Genomic DNA, 20,760 nt, shown 5'->3' with positions numbered 1-20,760 from the left:
GAGGGCAGTGCAGTGGGGAGGGAAGTGAAAGGGGAACAGTAGCGAGAGGAGGGGAAGAGGACAGGAGAGGTGAGGTTGAGAGAAGAGAGGAGGGACAGAGGAAGAAAGGAAGAGAGGGAGGGGGAAAAAGCCAATAGGGCATATATAACACATTTAGAAAGCCACAGTATACCTGTCAGAATACTACTGTGCACACAGAGCCATCCTCAATAGAAAAATCCTGGAAGCACTTATGGCCAGGCAGGTACTATCTCCTGGTAAGGAAAGAGACCAGGGGGTCTGTCTTTTATGGTCATGAAATATACCGGCAGATTTCTAGGAAGTTTCTAGTCCATTGGATGATTTTAAGACTCATAGTCCTCCCCTGAAGATTCAACACAAGAACAGAAGTGAAGTTAAAAATTAAATTTCCAACTTTGACCTGGGGGATCAAAGGATATCATGAAGGATTTAAATAGCTGAAATTAGCAAATCCAGAAATACAGTATTAAAGTTGAGAGGAAAGTCTTCACAGGGGAAGAAGGAATCACTTTTCTGTCCTGAATCAGGTTAGTGATTATATACGTATACACTACTAATACACTAACTGTTAATTAACAGTTCCCCAGAGGATTAATCAAGAAGGCATCTTTGTTAGATATCTTACCGACCAAGTGTACTTAGCAATCTGGGGAAATTTGGGGGGAAAGTATCTATTTTCACAAGGGAAAGAAAAAACATTCCTAGGGATGAATGTGAGGTGGACAGTTATGTAGATAGACAAGAGAAGCTTGTATTGTGTGGTGTATGTTGCTTGTGCATCTGTGAGTGGTGTAGTGTGTGTGATGGAGAGTATAAATATTTTTGTGATGTATGTGGTGGTATGTGTATGTACTGAAATAAACTGCAGCCCCAGAAGATGTTCCAGTGTATAATAATGGTGGTTGACAATCTGATCACTTAAAAATACTTTGCAAATCCAATTTTAGCAATTTTGAGTGTCTTTTGAGCATCTCGTGTCATATAAGCTGATATGGTCAAAATTCAAGGTGTAGACCAATGTGTAGCCAGCTCATTTTGGTGCTGACCTCCAACTGAAAAGGGCTGCCTGAAATGAAACCTCTTTGCTTCATTCACCCACTTTGCTGAGCTTCTCACCAGTAAATACAGACCTGGCAGCAGGGGTCGTTTTGTCCAGGGTAGTGAGTGGGGAGGGTGTGAAGGATGATTTGCCTCACCTTGTAAGGGTGATATTAAAAAGTAGATCTTTTAGCTCTGAAGATATAAGAAAAGTAAAAGAATTTATTTTACCTTTAATTCCTTTTCTGATGTTTTTCCTTTTTTTTTTTTTTTTCGTACATCCAAGTTTCTGACCTTTAGTAATCTCCTGTCTGAAAAACTTCTCTTCATACTCCCTGCAGGGTAGGTTTCCTGGCAATGAATTCCCTCAGGTTTTGTGAAAGTCTTTATTTCTCTTTCACTTTTGAGGGCTATATCACTGGATATAAAATTATGATTTGGCAGAATTTTTTTTTTTTTACTTTCTATTGTTTTCAGGTTTCCTGTATATTTTTAATCAACAAAAATATCATAAAAGTGAAATGTCAAAGCAAGAGCATGTTAAGAGTTGAATGGGCACTCATGTAACAAAGCAAGTTTCCCTCTGCTGGATGTTTTAAATCAGAGAGGAATGCTAGGTGGATTTTGGTCAGTTCCTCCTTGTGTTATGCTGACGTCAGTGTGTTTTGCACTTGTAGTGGGTAGAAAACGAACCTTTCAGCAAGAAAAGAAGCAACCAGAACACACTTAGGCAAATGGATAACCGGCTCCCTCCCAGGAAAGGTAGGAATTATTCCCTATCTCATCACACAGGCTTTCTCCTTCTGAAATATGACACCATAGATTCCATGTGAGAGAATTTTTTTTTCATTAAATCATGAATGGAGTCTTAGAAATGTTCAGGAAAGCAGATGAAAAAAAAAATGAGTCTTGCTGTGGTTTTCCATTAGGAAAACCCTAAATGAAAAGAATCCATGTATGTTGGTTGTTCGTACTTTGTTATTTTGATTGTTATACACTTGCCTGTTTATCTCTTGGTGGAGACTATCAGAAAGAGGTGCACCATTTTGGTTCTATTTCAAAGAGAAAGAGATCCATGGATGGAAGTGAGGCAGGACAAATGTTCTTGAGTCATCGCACCCTTGGCCAGCAACAGCTGGATATCTACATAACTTTTTTTTTAGATTGTTTATCTTGAGCAGGGCAGGGGAAAGACAGTAAGGAATTACTGCCTTCAGATTGGAGTTATGTCCATGTCATGGGAAACAAAATTCCAGAAGAGGGGGTGGGCAACAGATTGTATACTTTTTCAATTTATATAAAGGTTAGTGGTCTGCTAAATTATATATTTCTTCTTGTATCAATTTTGATACTTAATTATTTTGATATTTTTATATCGTGTCTTTCATCTGCATTCAAATTTTATGAGTATTTCAACGTTATGAACATATAAAACATATAAACATATAAAAGATATGAATAGTTATATACATAAACATAATACAATTAATTTCTATCCTTATGCTTAACATTTCCTTCCTTTTAGATTCTTTGGGTTTGTCCCTTTGTCCATGTTTCAAGTTTTTGAGTTCTCTCTTCTGATAAATATGTTTAGGGATGTACATTTTGCTCTAACTTTCCATGAGTTTGACATGCAATATTTTACTGTTACTCAGTCCCAAGCATTTTAGAACACCCTTTGTGATTTTTTTTTTTAAACTCAAGACTTATTTAGAAGTAATCCCTGTTCTTCGTGGAACAATGTGGAGAGAAAAAAATGAACAAAAAATCGAAAGGGCACCCCTAACTAACTATGGCAAGTCCTCCTCCCTACATGATGAGGATTGCTTCCCCTTTACCCTCTAGAGGTTTTTGTTATCCTCCTCTAGGGATTTTCCCAGTGTTTCCTTCAGCTTTCCAGATCCATTCACTTCCCTTTACCTTTTGAGAATTTTAGAAAGGATGAGGCTGTTTAGAAAACTTTGGAGCAAGTCATCCTCAGCATGTATGTGTACATGAGATATTTTTCAGAGGACCCAAGGACAGTGAGTTGAGGCTGCAAGTCACAGGTAGAGCTGGGTGATGATTAAATTTCTGAGGTGTCCTTTTCATCCTTCTGCTCAGTTTCAAGGTTTAAACAGGGCAAAAAATTTTGTCAGTCTCCCTGGAAATGTTGGGAGGCAGTACACTCACCCTTGACTGATCCAGTAATTCTTTGGCATCTAACCATTTAGGGAGAAGTTCTCTTACTAGACCTTCCCATTGCCAGGGCTTTGATATTTGACCCCCCATTCCCTAGGAGGTGAACAAAAAAAACCCCCAAAAAACAAAAAATCCTGAGATCAATATCTTCAGGCAGAATCTTCCTTCAACCCATCAGTTTACTCCATGAGGACTCTGGTCTTCACTAAATCTTTGGGCTGAATAGTTCATCTTTCCTGACAGATTATCCATATTTTCAATGAAATATTATTTTAACTACGTTTTATCTAATATTCTTATCTGTTTACAAAGGAAGATTAGAAAAACTAATTTTCCAGTCACTAATGCTTTTTTTTTCACTTAACAATATATATATAAAGAGTATCCCACATTTGTACATAATAAACTTCCATCATTTTCTAGAGTTCCATATGAATTTGGCATGAATATATTGTAATTTCTTTAATTACTGATTTACTTCATTTATTTTAAATCTCTTACTGCTTTAAACAATTCTTCAAAAATGTTGTATGATATAAAATCCAATTCAGTAGGATTATATTAAAAAATACTTATACAACTAAATAAAATAGCCTCAACTATATAAAGCAAAATTAACAGTCCTATAAAAGACACAAAAATCCTATTAAAATATTAGCAAAACAAATTTAAGAATTTATAAAAACATTTTTAAAAATCACAAAAACTAAGTCTAGTTTATCCTAAGAATGAAAGAGTAGTTTTACATTAGAAAATAGGTAACTATGATTCAACACAAATTAATTTTAAAAGGAAAACTATATGTATCATCTTGATATAGAAAAATATAATTAACATTCATTTCCAATGAAAACTGTTAGGCAACTATGAATATGGGATAGAAACCAAACCAAAGCGCAGAGGATAAACAGAGAGCTCCAAGAGCCACAAAGATTATCCCCAGGCCTCAAGAAAAATCCAACATTTGTCTAGCTGAATTTCAAAAGTCTTACAGATCAATGATTCCTTTTTACTCTCCATTCTTCCCCTTTTGGAACTTGAATTTCTGTATCAGTTTTCCTGTGCCTGTCCTACCATTGTATGGTGGGACCACTGAGGGCATGTAACTTACTTAGTTTCATTAAGTCCACAGATAAAGAGATACTGTGCCCAGGGTGGATTACTTTTAGATGCCTCATCCACACCTGTTTTAAATTATTTGGATGATGAGATTTTGGAAATTTGAGCTAATGAGATTTTGATGAGATGTTAGACTTGATACTGTAATGAGATGAGATTTTTATGAACATCGGGATGGGGTGAATATGATTTGCATATGGGATGATCATGGATCTTTTGGGACCAGAGGGTGAACTGTAGTAGGCAGAATTCTAAGACTGCCCCCAAGATTCTGGGCCCTGGTGTACATACACCTTCCTCCAGTTATTTAAGCAAGCACTAAGTGAGGTGCTGCTTGAAAGGATTTTGCAGATCTAATTATGGTCCCTAATCAGCTGATCTTAAAATAGGGAAATTATCCAAGTAAGACTGATATAATCACATGAGCCCTTTTAATCTGGGTCCAGAGGTCAGAGAACAATTAGAGAGATTCAAAGCATGAGACGGATTCAACATAAGGGAGATATTTTCCTTTCTGGCTTTGGGGATAGAGGAGGGCTGGGGGAGGCACATGACAAGTAATGTGAACAGCCTCTTAAACCTGACAGTAGCTCTCAGCTGACAGCCAGCAGGGAAATAGCAACTTTAATACTATAGCCACAAAAAAAGCTGAATTCTTCCAATAAGCTGAACGAGCTTGGAAATAGATCCTTCCTTAGAACTTCCAGCTGAGAACTCATCTTGGCTAATCCCTTGACTTTAGCCTTTGACACCAGGAGCAGAATATCCAACCACACCATGCTAAAACTTCTGATCTACAGAACTGTGAGCTAATAAATGGGTGTTGTTTTAAGCCATTGTTTGTGAATTTTTTTTTTTTACGCAGCAGTAGAAAGTGAATATACTTTGTAAAGCATAAAGCATATCTATAACAAAACCTTCAACAAACATTATCCAAAATGTAGAAACTTTAGAATCACTCTGTGTTAAGTCAGGAATAATGGCATAAAACCAAGGATATTTGATACAATCAATAATACACTGGTGGTTCTGATCCAGTGGTACCGTGAAATTAAAGATAGGAGGATAGGAAAAGAAGAAATTATCATTATATTTGAAAGTCAAGTTTTATATCTTTATACCAACCACAGACAATTTAAAAACATAACTAAGGAAACACCTAATTATCCTTCATTGAGTTGTAACAACATAGGTTTCCTCCTCTTTTCTTTCAGGCTTGCCAACAAATGTGCTTTTGGATCTGTGCCAATCCAATATGTGATCAGAGATTCTCTGTCTACATATTTTTTTGGTGGGGGAGGCAGGATTATTCTGCTTACTACACATCCCGTAACAGTTATTTGAGTTATAATGAGTTCAACCCACAATGATAAATTTCACTTAATTTAAGATATAATTTTATTTGTAGAGATATAATTTTATTTGTAGAAATCTAATTGCCACAAATCTTTTCTGGAACATATTAATTGCTTAGATTAAGCCACATAATTTCCTATAAATTTTTTCTTCCTTTTTCACCCTCCCCCCTTTTTTTGACCTCCCTAACCCATTTCTCATACTGCTCCCCACCACTGTGTCCCACCTCTGGCAACTACTAATCTGTTCTCTGTTGATTTATTTATTTATTTTATGATTCCACACCTCAGAGAGATCACACAGTGTTTGTCTTTCTCCATCTGACTTATTTAATTTAGTGTTAATGCCCTTGAGGTCCATCCATGTTGTCACAAATGGCAAGATTTTATTCTTTTTATATGAAAGCATATGTTATCACTTATATGTGGAATCTAAAAAAATGATATAAATGAACTTTCTTACAAGGCAGAAATAGACTCACATGTATGGTTACTAAAGGGGAAAGCAGGGGGTTGGGGAAGGAATAAATTAGGAATTTGAGATTAACATATACACACTACTATATATAAAATAGATAACAAGGACTTGCTGTGTAGCAAGGGAACTATAGTCACTATCTTGCAATAATCTATAATGGAAAAGAATCTGAAAAAGAATACACACACACACACACACACACACACACACACACACACACACACAATGAAATATTACTCATCCATTAAAGGAATGAAATTTTGCCATTTATAACAACATGGATTGACCTAAAGGGTATTATGCTTAGTGAAATAAGTCAGACAGAGAAAGACAAATATTCTATATTATTAGTTATATATGGAATCTAAAGAATAAAACAAACAAATGAATATAACAAAACAGAAACTGACTCACAGATATAGAGAACAAACTAGTGGTTACCAGTGGGAAGAGGCAAGAGGAGAGGTGTCAGCTAGGGATGGGAGATTAAGAGATACAAACTACTATGTATAAAATAAATTGGCAACAAGAAATATTGAACAGTACAGGGAAATATAGCCATTATTTTGTAATAACTTTAAATAGAATATAATCTATAAAAGTATTGAATGATTTTGTTGTACACCTGAAACTAACATAATATTGTAAATCAACTATACTTCAATTTAAAAAAAAAGATTTCATTCTTTTTTATAGCTGAATAATCTTCCATTGTATATATGTTCACCACGTTTTCTTTCATCCATCAATGGACACACTTAGGTTATTTCCATATCTTGGCTATTGTAAATAATTCTGCAGCGTAGATGGGGGTGAAGATATCTTTTTGAGTTAGTGTTTTCATTTTCTTCAAATAAATACCCAGAAGTAGAATTGCTAAATCATACAGTAGTTCTATTTTTAATTTTTTTAGGAACTGCCATACTGTTTTCCATATTGACTGCACCCATCAATAGTGCAGTGTACAAGAATTCTTTTTTCTCCACATCCTAACACTTATTTCTTGTATTTTTCATAATAGCTGTTCTAACCAGTGTGAGATGCTATCCTATTGTGATTTTGATTTGTGTTTTTCTAATGAAGAGTGATGCTGAGCATCTTTTCATGTACTTCTTGACATATGCATGTCTTCTTTGGAAAAATGTGTTCTTCCTCCCATTTTTTTAATCAGATTTTTTTTGTTTGATTTTTGCTGTTGAGTTGTATGAGTTCTTTATATATTTTGGATATTAACCCCTTATCAGATTTTTAATTTGCAAATATCTTTTCCCATTCAGTAGGTTAGCCTTTCATTTTGTTGATTTTCTTTGCTGTGCAGAAGTCTTTTCGTTTGATGTAGTCCCCCTTGTTTATTTTTGCTTTTGTTGCTTTTTCTTTTAGTGTTATTCAAAAAAATCATCAAGATCTATGTCAAGGATCTTACCACCTACATTTTCTAGAAATTGTATGGTTTCAGGTTTTAGCTTCAAGTCTTTAATCCATTTCGAGTTAATTTTTGTGTATGGTGTAAGATAGTGATCGAGTTTCAATCTTCTGCATGTGGCTGTCCAGTTTTCCCAATACCATTATTGAATATTTTAATATTTATTCGGGTATAATTATATAAAATAAAATAATGGATCTTAGGTGTACAATTAGATAAGTATAAACTTATAAACAAGATTCATAGAACATTACATTACTTTGAGGTCCCATCATGTCCCTTTCCAGTCTTCCTCACCAAGAGGGAATTATTCTAATATCTAGCCACATAAATTAATTTTGCCTATTTTTGAAATTCATAAAAATAGTATGCACTCTCTGGTGTTTGGCTTCTTTACTTGAGCATATATTTGTTGAAATTCATCCAGATTGTTGAGTGTATCAGTATTTCCTTCCTTTATATTTCTGGGTAATACCCATTGTATTGACACACTACAGTATGTTCATCCATTCCAAACGTTCCACTATTTTGAATAAAGATGCTATAAACATTTCAGTACTTGTCTTTTTGTAGATACATGTTTTTATTTCTCTTGATTAAGTGCCATTTGTTGAAAAGACTATACTTTCCTCTATGGAATTGCATTAGTACATTTATTCAAAAGCATATGACCATATATATGCATCTCTTTCTGGACTCCCTACTTTCTCCTATTGATGAATTTGTTTTGGCCTTACACCAACACCACATTGACTACTCTAGCTTGAAACTACCTCAAATACATGACATTTTTTAAATGCAATTTCTTTGTGCAGTGTACTATATGAGTTTATCAACCAGACTATTCATATACATTTGGAGAATAAAGCATTTACTTGAGGAAAGTCTTTTTTGTTATTAAGGGGACTTACTGCCAAGAGTAACTCAGTATTTGTAAGTGGTCCTTTTAAAATGGACATGAGCCAAAGCACCTTGAGGACTGGCTTAATTTTCTGGGACATTCTAGTAAGGATTATATTTTAGGAGCTACAAAATTGTAAGATTAGTCCCACATTTTCCTATTGTATCATAACGTCTCAAAGACCAGTTAGTACAATAAAATTTTAAATTAATCTCCAGGAGTCCCAATTTCTGAGTGGCCCTTCCTAAAGTATGTTTTGATATCAGCTGTGTTAACAATGGATACTTTCTGTTCTATGTTCCAGTTCCAAATTTTTGTTCCATTCGCTATGGACTCGCACTCTTCCTGCAGTTCTCTAACGTTGTAATAATATCACAGCGTGCGTGTATAAACCTCACAATGATAGCAATGGTGAACAGCACAGAACCACATGGTTTATCCAACACCTCCACAAAGGAGCTCCAGGATAACATAAAGGTATATCAAAAATATTATCCACAGTCATAAGTTTAAAATTCTATCTTGCCAACTAATTTATGTAGAAGTTGACTGTTATCTTAATTGATATGACAGTAACAATTAGAAAAAGGTCAAATCTTAATCTACCTTGCCAGTAGTAACCTAAATAAACATGTCCTATGACTAAAGTATGCCTCAGTATTTGTAAAGGGCTTTCTTGTGTGAATCCTTCCATGGGAAGAAGAATGAAAACCAAGAGTTAGGGCCTCTTTAGAATCAAGAAGTTTGGACAAGTGAAAAAAGGTAAAGCATTTTAAATGAGAAGTAAAAGTAAGACCAATTTTCTTACTTGTTTAAGTTTTTGAACGTGCAGTATATTTACATGTTTTATTAATTTCATCTATGGAAGGTAATGAGTTGTTACCTATCAGAAGATGTAGTACAGGAGAAAAAATGGAAATAGATGGGAAGAATTTTTTTTTACTGTATTTTTTTTTTACTGTATTCTTCATATGTCCCTTTATGAATGCATAGGCAAATAAGAAAATATTTTCTTATTTTCACCCTTATTTACCTTAAAAATAATACTCTATATGCAGTGCATTGCACCTTGATTTTTTAAACATAATCATCAGAACCAGGCTCAGATACGACACGTATGTAGGAATTCCTAGACAGAGAATTTAAAATAACTGTAATTAAAATAACAGTAATTAATGTATCAAGGGCTGTAATGGAAAAAAAATTGCAATGTGCAGTAACAGGTTGTCAGTAGAGAGATGGGTACAACTAAATAGAATAAAAAAGAAATAGTAGAAATCATGCAACTATAACAGATATAAAGAATGCCTTGATGAGCTCATAAGTAGTCTTAACATAGCTGAAGAAAGAATCAATGAACTTGAATACAGGTCAGTAGAAACTTCCCAAGCTGAAATGAAAGAGAATGAAAAAAAAAAAAAACAAAAAAACTTAAACAGAACATCCCAGAACTGTGGACAATGCCAAAATGTGTAACATAGGCATGACTAGAATATCAGAAAAAATAGAAAAGAAGAAAATGGGAAGAAGAAATATTTGAAAAATTAGTGGCTGAGAACTTTCTGAAATTAATGGCAGACACCAAATGACAAATCCAAGAAGCTCAGAGAACACCAAACAGGATAAATACCAAAAAGAAAAATGATCAACAAGTACAATTACCTGGACATACATATTTAAATTGCAGGAAACCAAGACAAAGAGAACATCTTGAATGAAGTAGGAGGCAAAAAAAAAAAAAAAAAAAACCTTACCTACAGAGGAACAAGGATAAGAATTACAGAAGACTTCTTACCAGACACCACTCAAACATGAAGAAAAAATAAAATAAAACCTTTAAAGTAATGAAAACAAACAAAAAACCACTTGCCAAGCTAGAATTCTTTATCAATGAAATTACCTCAAAAATCAAAGAGAATAAAGACATTTTCAGGCAAATAAAAACTAAGGAAGTTTATTACTAGCAGACCTGCCATGCAAGAAAAGCTAAAAGATGGTAGATTTTAATCCAACTATATATCAATAATCACTAAATGTGAATGGTCTAACTACACCACTAACAGACAGAAATTGTCATATTTGATAAGAAATAAAGATTCCCAAAATATCATGTCTGCATCATACTAATTGTAAAATGTAATTATACACAGAAAATAATGTTATAAAAGAATAAAGAAGTCCCATGACAGGATATTAGGCAGAGGGCAGATACCTTACATGGGATAAGCTGGAAGACCAGTTTTCCCGCTGTCCTGAACATCATAGAAAACCATATGCAGAGTGGCTGGACGTGTCTCCTCTTTCTTTCAGAACCCTGTGTATAACTGGAGCCCTGAAATACAGGGGATCATCTTAAGTTCCATCTTCTATGGTGTACTCATCGCCCAAATTCCTGCTGGATATTTATCTGGAATATACTCCATAAAGAAAATGACTGGCTTTGCATTATTCTTCAGCTCTCTGTTTACTCTGCTCATCCCACTGGCAGCTGAATTTGGAGAAATTTGGGTCATTGTGTGCCGAGTACTCCAGGGAATATCTCAGGTATGAAGAGAATGCAAAAACTGAACCAAAAGTTTAAATTCACAGAAAGTGAATTTAAAAAGTATTGGAGATCAAATGTTCTGATCACTCTTTCAGGGGATAGCATTTACAACTCAGCAAATAATATGGGTCAAGTGGGCTCCTCCTTTGGAACAAGGCCGACTCACCACTCTGAGTATATCAGGTAATGATGTAGGGCCTAGCATGTTTAATCCCATTGTCTTCTCAGTCTAGCGTGTTCTTCCCTAGAGCCATGAGAAACATGTATATTTTGAACTTTCAGGCTTTGGAAACCATCTATTCCAGCATCCTCACTTTAAAAGATGTGGAAATTGTCTTGGATGGAAAAGAGGCTTCCTTATCTTAAACAACAGAAAAAAGAGAAAAACAAATATTTTATTATTTTCTTCTGCTCAGTGTTATGTTATAAAAATTTATTTCACTGGAAATTGTTCACTGCTACCATGGAGCTACATTTTCTTGACTTCCAGATGCCTGCATTCATTAGAGATGTTCTTTGTGCCTTCTGATTAGGACTCCTGCTAGGACCTTCTGTTGTCATGCCCTTGACTGGATTCATCTCTGACTCCCTGGGATGGCCCATAGTCTTTTATATTTTTGGTGAGTCTCTTTCTATAAAATCCCAGTTATTATTAAGTATTTTTTAAACATTAAAATAAAAACCAAATATAATGTTCTTACTAAGTCCAGTGATGATACACAAACCCTGCATCAGGAAAGGGGCTGGAAAACTTGGAACTGTCTAGCCTAGTGAAATGAAAACTTGAGACAGCATACCTTGTAGGAATGTCATGTAAGAGAAATGTATACCTGCTCTGCATTACAAAACAAAACCTAATATGCAGGAATTACAAGGAAGGTGAAGTTTCAGCTCCACATAAGAAAAATTTTTCAATAATTATTGCTGCCCAACACTGCTGATCAAAAGTTGGATGAGCACCAATATTCATGTTGTATTCCCATTCTCAATGTCATATACATGTGTACAGCAACATATGTCATTTGCAATTCTCATGGGTGTCCCATTCAAAGGGACTATATACATTATACTATGATAACAGCCTTACCATGAATTGCCTCATGTGCTTTTTCTTATCACTTCAAATAGAGGACAAGTGTCATCATTTAGATGGCAGCAGTATAGAGATTTAAGTACCTGCCTCCACAACTCTTTTATGATAAGTCAACCCAGTGCCCATAGATAAGAAATGCCCTGCTCAAGTTAGTGGCAGAGGCAGAACCAAAACCAAGATTTTTTTTTTGCTCTATTTGAATGGTCTTCTCAATAAACTTAAATAAATCTAAATCAAATCAATACTCTTTTAAAGAACAAAATAATATCTGCCTTCAGGCAGCTGATAATTGCTGGAGAAAATTACCAAACAGAGCAAAGTGAACCACACACTTATATTTGCACTTAAAACAACCTGGCTGTCCTGCTGTGTTTCTCTCCACAAATATTATTTCAAACTTCTCAAAACTTCTCTACTCTTCTCAAATCTCTATAATGTCTCCCTTTCCCTGCCTCCTCTTTCAAGCTACCTCCCTTTTAACAGTCAAAATTATTACACAATCTGTGTATACCCACCGCCTCTGTTTCCTAGCCACCCACTCTCCCCTCAACTTACATCTGGCTAGTGTCTGACCCGTTCTACTATAAAGAGCCCTTGCGGAGATCACTTATGGCTTCCATCAGAGCTGCTCTGAAGCCCAGGCAAGAGGTGCCTTGTCCTGGATTTCCACACTGTTGTGAGCCCATTCTGGACTCCCTCCTGCCAAGCCCTCTTCATAGGGTAGAAGTCTGTGGCATCATGATTATAAGCTCATCAGAACTCATGACCTTTCTAGTCATCACTCCCAGAAATTTTTGCTCATATACAGCCAAGACTTTTTCAGACCTGGCAGGACTCTTTCCCACATTCATTGAATTGAGGCTTGGCCAAGGTGGGTAGCAGACAAAGCTATTTGCAGAGAATATAGATGGAGCATGATGGAGAAGGCAAGAATTTCTACACAGAGCCATTCAAAACTCCTAGCAGTGTGAGAATGGATCTGGGTAGGAACAGAAGCGGTCAAGCCCCAGATCAGTGACCAGGGATTTGTGACCAGTGGAATCTAAGAATTATAAATTTAAACCCAGCTCCCCTGTCTTTTTTCCCTTCAGGCTTCTTTCAGAATTTTTCTCTATCTTTAATTTTCTGCAGTTTGAACATAATATGCCTAGGTATAATTTTTGTGTGTATTAACTCTGTTTATCTTCTCTGAGCTTCCTCCATCTATGGTTTGGTGCCAATCGTTACTTTTGGGAAATTCTCAGTAATTACTGCTTCAAGTATTTCTTCTGTTTTTTTTCCTCCTACTTCTCCTTCTGATATTTCCATTGCACATCTATTATACCATTGTAACTTTCCCACAATTTTGGTCTTGGATATTTTGTTCTGTCTTGTTTATTCTTTTTCTCTATTTGCAATTCAGCTTTGGAAATTACTATGGACATTTCCTGAAGTTCAATAATTCTTTCTTTGATCTTGTCTAGTCTATTGATGAGCCCATTAAAGATATTCTTCATTTTTGTTACAATGTTTTTGATTTCTTAGATTTCCTTTTGATTCTTTATTAGCATTTCTATCTCTCTACTTGGAATATCCCTGCCCCACATCCATGTCCCAGCCTTCCCTGAGCATAGTACCCCTTTCTTCCTCCCCTCATAACTTCCTTCCATAGCTCTTGTCACTGACATTTACTACCTTTTATTTATTTACTTTTCATTATCTCTTTTGCTCATCCATTAGAAAGTAAACTCTGAAGGCAGGGCTTTTTGTCTGTTTTATTCGCTGCTGTATTCCCAGTACCTAGAATCGTGCATAGTACATAATGGGCATTTCATCAATATTTGTCGAATGAATGAATGCATCTCTGGTAGACTGACTAATGAGCACTATATACCCCTGGTCCTAAAAGAGGATTCCTTATGATCAGATTATTAGTATAAAAAATTCAAAACCAACAAATAATCTGGCAAATTCTTATCAGACTTGGATGATCCCTAAGGCCTAGGCTATATCTTAGGAGCGTGGCTAAGGTCCAGCTCTCAAAACTGGGTGATTGTCAAGCCCTGTGTGGGCTCCACTGTTCCATACTCTCACAGTAGAACACGTTAAGAATCTGTGGAGATGAAGGCCTAAGAGCAGGGAGGCCCAGCTGACCTTAGTGGAGAGATACAGAGGTTAGATCAGGAGAGGCCAGAGGGCTTACCACCATTTCTATAAAATTCATTCTGTTGGGAGAGGCTGCTGTGAATACAGAGAAAGCTAACAAAAATGTAAGCCTTGTTAACAAAGTTTCAAGAAAGAAAGAGGAGGTCCAGGTTCTTGGACCAAAAATGAAAAATGTCAATTTAGAAAAGAAATTCACTACAGACAGAAACAATTCCAATTCTAACTTGTCCTGCTTTGATAGGTGCTTGTGGCTGTGCCTTAACTCTTTTCTGGTTCATTCTGTTTTATGAGGACCCAAATGACCACCCATGTATAAGCATTAGTGAGAAGGAATACATCACGTCCTCCCTTGCCCACCAGGTAAAACACAGATGCTCCACTTTGGTATCTCTCAGATTCTGCACCAAATGAAATGTGTTCCAGCTTGTCATAGTGTGCTAACGATTAATGGGTTCCTTTCCAGGACAGACCAAGTACATCATCTCTGCCCATCAAGGCTATGCTTAAGTGTCTTCCACTCTGGGTCATTTCCCTCTGTAATTTTGCCATATTCTGGGCAAGTAGCATCCTGAATTTGTATACACCAATGTTTATCAACTACAAGTTCCATGTTAATGTAAGAGAGGTAAGCATACCTTCTGTTCTTCTGTTTTTAACTTTATGAAGGTCTCTGCACCCATTTCTTTTTCCCCCATGACTCTCATCCTAGTTCTTGATCTCCCCCCACCACCAGTACTGTTTAGCTAATGTTCTCTACCTGGAGACTCACTGTTTCCAATCATTATGTCAACGTTGCCCAGAACAAAATGTGTAGACACAACACTACACACTCGCCCGCATTCCCACAGACTCCCTACCTTCCACCCGCTGTATGATCACCCTTGTGTATTACTTAAGGCTCAATACCAATGATCTCTGCAGGGACTGGGAATCTTCCCTGAAAGTCAGTTGTCCAGGCTCTACCACCCTTCCCAGCTCATACCAACCCTCTCCCCAGAGGCAAGTCAAAGAGTCCTGGGTTGTGAACCCATGACTCAACATCTTGCTCTGAAAGGACTGGCATGCTCATTGGTTGTCTGATTTGGAGAATCACTAATGCCTGGAACCTTTTGTAGTTTGATGCCATAATAACAAGAAAAGACTCCTTAGAAATGGATTCTAGGCTTGCCACTTTGCGGCATTCTTTAATGAACTTACAGTAACCCAGGCTAGGGGCCAGTGCAACAGTGAGGTCACTTAAGCTGTGATTCGATTTTATCTCCCATGGATTTGTTGCAAGAATTAAGAGCAGCTGGTCCAGAATAAGCACCTTATACATGTTTTCAATTGTTATCTTTATCTCTGTCATTTTCTCCAGGGAAGGCATTTCCCATTCCTGTCTTTGTTTTCCACTCAACCATCTAGTACTTTCACATCCCATGATATTAGAAATAGAAAACTAGGCAGATTGTGACAACTGTTTCTGATCTCAAAACTGCTTTTCTCTTTCTCTTAGGTAGTGTCTTCTGGGGTTGTACGTTGATGGTTTACTGTAGGACGGTACAAATTTTAGACACTGAATTTCAGTGTAGGGATTACTCTCTCTCTCATACTTACTCTTACAATAACATTTCCTCCCCAGAATGGGCTGCTGTCTTCCCTCCCCAACTTGTTTGCCTGGATTTTTAGTATCCTAGCAGGTCATATGTCAGATACCCTCCAGTCCAGGAATATTTTCAGCTTACTCACCATCCGGAAACTCTTCACTTCGCTAGGTAAGGAGCTTCAAGCACTTTGGGGTACTTCATCCCCATCTTTGGGATGCACCTGACTGTGTTGTCTGAATCATTCCCCAGGACTTCTCCTGCCTGCCCTCTTCAGCCTATGCCTGCTTTACCCGGGTTCCAGCTTCTATAGCATTATCATTTTCCTAATACTTGCTGGTGCATCAGGAAGCTTTGCTTTGAGTGGAATATTAATAAATGCCTTGGATATCGCTCCCAGGTAGGGTTTATAAAATCTCTTTCTATCTTATATCCAAGTTCTCAAGGGTGTTTTAAGATTTCAACTATTTTGGAGTTGATGGCCAGCAAGCCAGAAGTTATGTGGAAGCATTTATACAGGTCAGACATAACTTGAGTAATAATTAGGTACCTCATGATATATGTAAGTGTATGTAACTCATATATATATATATGATGATGTATAGCTGAATGATTAAGAGCACAGATTCTAGAGTCAAACTGTTGGTTTCTTGACCATTTTCCTCAAGCAAATTACTTACCTTCTCTATGCCAATTTCTCACCAATAAAATGGGAGTAATAAGAAAATGCTTACCTTATAGGGTTATTAAGTGGATTAAAGAAGTTAATAAGTTGACAGACGTCAAGTATACAAATAGTGCCTGGCGCATAGTAAACATGTATAAGGATTAGCTACTCCATTAATATTGTTATTATATGCATGTTTATATATTATTACTTCTTATGAAAATCCATCAATTAATAATATTTGCTTTATAATTAAGGACATAAAGTTTAGATACTTAATTGTCAGACTAAGATGTCACCACTCAGATGTTAATCCAGATCTGTTTGGCAAAAAACAGATTCATTTTGTTCATTTTACTATGTTATGCCTCTTTTAGATATAAGTGTGACTAATGGAAACAGTTCTGCCATTTACACAACTTCAGAGGTGCTGTTCATGTTGTACTTTATGGAGCTAACACTCCCAATGGAGTATTATGGAGAACACAGACCCAATATGAACAGAATTCTCTGAAGTTTTGTAAAGCAGTGGTCCTGGGGTAGACAGGCAAAATCAATCAAGAATAAGCCCCTTTGTCACAATTCTGTAAAGACTCTTGCCCATCAGATCTATACAAGGTGAATGCCAGAGTAATGAAGACAAGTATCCATTCAATTTATTCAGCTCTGAGACCCTCTTTTAAAATGCCTACAAGTATTCTGATTATTTGGAATCATATAAAGATATAAAAGAACTAATTGATATAGAATGCACAATGCCAACTGAGCCATATGCAGTTTGAAAAACAGGTAAATTAAGAATGTACATGCAAGTAGATAAAGGAAATTTTAGATAGCTGCCATTTATTATTTTTATGTGCCTCATTTTTTAAATGAATATATGTAAAGTCACATGATTAGTAGTAAGTAGAGGGAGGGTTCATACCTCGATATGTCTGCCTCCACAGCTGACTAGCTGTAGTCACTCCTCACTAGTGTTATTTGCCAACACCTGGTCAGTAGGATGGGAAATACCTCAGCCAGCAATGGTTTGTATAACAAAGAGCTTGACCTGAGATGCGTCATTCCAATGGGCCCAAATTTCATGTTAGCCAGATAATTCTGTAGGGTCAGAGAGAATATACTAATAATACAACTTGGGAAAATTCTTTGTCTCTTAAGCTAGTTCATCCTCAATATCTAGGGCATATGTGCATTAAATTGCAACCATATCAAATTATATTGCTTAAAGTTTTTTATTAGTGGAATGGAGATGACACTTGTTCCTAATCATATACCTCCATTGCCTATTAGAGTTCCTTTAATGGATAAATTTCTAAATTGTCCTTTTAGGAGAATTTGATCTTTGCTAGAACTGAAGAATAGGACAAGGCATGACATTTGTTTGAGTAGAACTGAGGTGCCAAGAAAGAAGTTCTGGAAGGAAGAAGAGACATACAGATGTTGTTCTATGAGAAACATTGTTTGGGAAGTGAGAATGAGACAGAGAAGGCCTGGGAATGTAGTGACCATCTCTTTGGTGGGTAGCAAGAGTAGACAAGCACAGAGGATTTTAAAGATGCTCTGTGATGCATTAAGAAGGTACTGTCATTCCCTTGACATTCTTAAAGGGAAGATTTTAATTACTTTTAATTAATTTTGACTAAGGGATGCACCCTTGAATTTCCCTCCATGTGGGACTAAAGTATAGTTCAGATCTGAATCTTTTTAAAAAAATTTTTTTAAATTAATACTATATTTTATTTTATTTATTTTTGGTATTTTATTTAGATACAGGGGATTTTTTAAATTGTAACAAAATACACACAATGTAAAATTTACCATCTTAATCATTTTTAAATGCACAGTTCAGTGGCAATAAGTACATTCATGTTTTTGTGCAAACATCACCACCATTCATCTTCAGAATTTTACCATCACCCAAACAGAAACTTTATACCATTAACTTTTTTTATTTTACTGAGTTATAGTCAGTTTACAATGTTGTGTCGATTTCCAGTGTAGAGCACAATTTTTCAGTTATATATGAACATACATGTATTCATTGTCACATTCTTTTTCACCATGAGCTACCACAAGATCTTGTATATATTTCCCTGTGCTATACAGTGTAAACTTGTTTATCTGTTCTATGTATATATTTATCAGTATCTACAAATTTCGAACTCCCAGTCTGTCCCTTCCCACCCCACTCCCCTCTGGCAACCACAAATGTGTATTCTATGTCTATGAGTCTGTTTCTGTTTTGTATTTATGTTCATTTGTCTTTGTCTTTTCTTTTCTTTTCAGATTCCACATATAAGCGATCTCATACGGTATTTTTCTTTCTCTTTCTGGCTTACTTCACTTAGAATGACATTCTCCAGGGACATCCATGTCACTGCAAATGGCATTATGTTGTTGGCTTTTATGGCTGAGTAGTATTCCATTGTATAAATATACTACATCTTCTTTATCCAGTCATCTGTCGATGGACATTTATGCTGTTACCATGTCTTGGCTACTGTAAATAGTGCTGCTATGAACGTTGGGGTGCAGGTGTCTTTTTGAAGTAGGATTCCTTCTGGATATATGCCCAGGAGTGGGATTCCTGGGTCATATGGTAAGTCTATTCCTAGTCTTTTGAGGAATCTTCATACTGTTTTCCACAGTGGCTGCACTAAATTGCATTCCCATTAGCAGTGTGGGAGGGTTCCCTTTCCTCCACAGCCTCTCCAGCATTTGTCATTTGTGGACTTTTGAATGATGGCCATTCTGACTGATGTGAAGTGATACCTCATTGTAGTTTTGATTTGCATTTCTCTGATAATTAGTGATAGTGAGAAATTTTTCATGTGCCTAATGATCATTCGTATCAGACATCTGAATCTTATTTAGGTTCTACTAAATCATTATTACACCAAAATATAAAATCAATAAAATTGAAAGTCTACTTCATGGACTATTTACACTTCCAAAATACTTTTACCGTGGGCTATTGCAGCTGAACAATAAGCAGTTTTAGAGCTAATTGTTGTCCAGATAATTGTCCTGCATTAAAACAACCTCAAAGTTGTTTATATTCCTCATGTCAAATACATACCAGCATGAAGAGTTCCAGCTTGCTACTCTCACATCAGTGAACTGCTTCATACTGTGGATGTGTCATGATTTTCAGAGGAATTGTCATGGTACTCAGGATGCTTGATACTAGGGACTCTGTTTATATCTCTAATCATGGAATGAAAGCACCTCTTTCAGTAAAAAGTAGGTTAAATCTTTTCCCACCACCACAGCATGCTAAAGACTTCTGAATCTGAGAACATAGTCGTTAAAGGTGTTATAGTTACAGGATATATAATAGAATAAATACAAAGAAAACCACACCTAGTCTTGTCAGAGCAAAACTGCTAAAAAAGAGAGAGGTCTCCTAAAAAGATCTGTATGCAAAGGCATATTACTTTCAAGGAGCAATAAGAATACTGACATCTGCCTTCTCAACAGAAACTATGAAAGCTAGAAGGCAATCCCTAATATGTAAACAAACAAACAAACAAATAAAAACCACTGTTAACCTTGAAGGCTGTGTCTAGGAAAAGTTTACTTCAAGAATTAAGGTAATATGAAAATATTTTCAGGCAAACTGAGAATTCATTAGCAACAGATCTCCAGTGAAAGAATTATTAAATGGGAATTCTTCAGGCAAAAATAAAATAATCACAGATGAAGCATAGAGGCGTAGGAACAAATGAAGAGAGATGGAGAGGGAAAATATTAGAGTAAATCTAATAATTACTGAATTCACACACAAAAACAGTAATACCCTATATGGTATAAATATATATGTAAGTTTAAATGCACAACAGTAAATAGCACAAAAGATGAGAGGGAATAAATGAATTTAAGTGTCCTAAGGTGCCTTCATTAATTGGAGTTTTTAAAACATTAATTTATATTAGACTATAATAAGTCAAGGATACATATTACCTATAAGGTAACTACTGAGGGCTAATAAAAGTAAAAAGAGAGTGAGATTTTTTAAATTAATGAGAAAGGAATAAAAACGGATATAGAATAGATGGGAAAAAGTAGAATGATGATCATTTTAATTCAAATGTATCAGAAAAACATGAAATATAAAAGAACTGAATATTCCAAATTTTAAGTTAATCTGGATTGAAATAAAAGTAAAACCAAAATTTAATAGATTAAAAGTAAAATAAAGTAAAATA

The 20,760-nt window shown here is 35.8% G+C and overlaps 1 protein-coding gene across 2 annotated transcripts in view; it reads left to right on the top strand.

The window, feature by feature from the left end:
• The first annotated feature begins 464 nt into the window (after nt 1–464).
• Nucleotides 465–20,760, top strand: part of SLC17A1 (solute carrier family 17 member 1) — a 40,723-nt gene continuing 20,427 nt past the window's right edge. For both annotated transcript variants that reach the window (XM_010980144.3, XM_031435097.2), the window contains exons 1-10: nt 465–548; nt 1,737–1,821; nt 8,821–8,993; nt 10,827–11,060; nt 11,157–11,244; nt 11,595–11,681; nt 14,541–14,659; nt 14,763–14,924; nt 15,921–16,053; nt 16,135–16,282. In XM_010980144.3, coding sequence (XP_010978446.2) covers nt 1,794–1,821; nt 8,821–8,993; nt 10,827–11,060; nt 11,157–11,244; nt 11,595–11,681; nt 14,541–14,659; nt 14,763–14,924; nt 15,921–16,053; nt 16,135–16,282 — 1,172 coding nt within the window. In that variant the 5' untranslated portion in view covers nt 465–548; nt 1,737–1,793. The remainder of the gene's footprint in view (nt 549–1,736; nt 1,822–8,820; nt 8,994–10,826; nt 11,061–11,156; nt 11,245–11,594; nt 11,682–14,540; nt 14,660–14,762; nt 14,925–15,920; nt 16,054–16,134; nt 16,283–20,760) is intronic.

Source organism: Camelus dromedarius, chromosome 19 (assembly GCF_036321535.1).
Source record: "Camelus dromedarius isolate mCamDro1 chromosome 19, mCamDro1.pat, whole genome shotgun sequence".
Lineage (NCBI taxonomy): Eukaryota > Metazoa > Chordata > Mammalia > Artiodactyla > Camelidae > Camelus > Camelus dromedarius.
The sequence above is the reverse complement of the archived record's forward strand: the minus strand, read 5'-3'. Positions and strand labels throughout refer to the sequence as shown.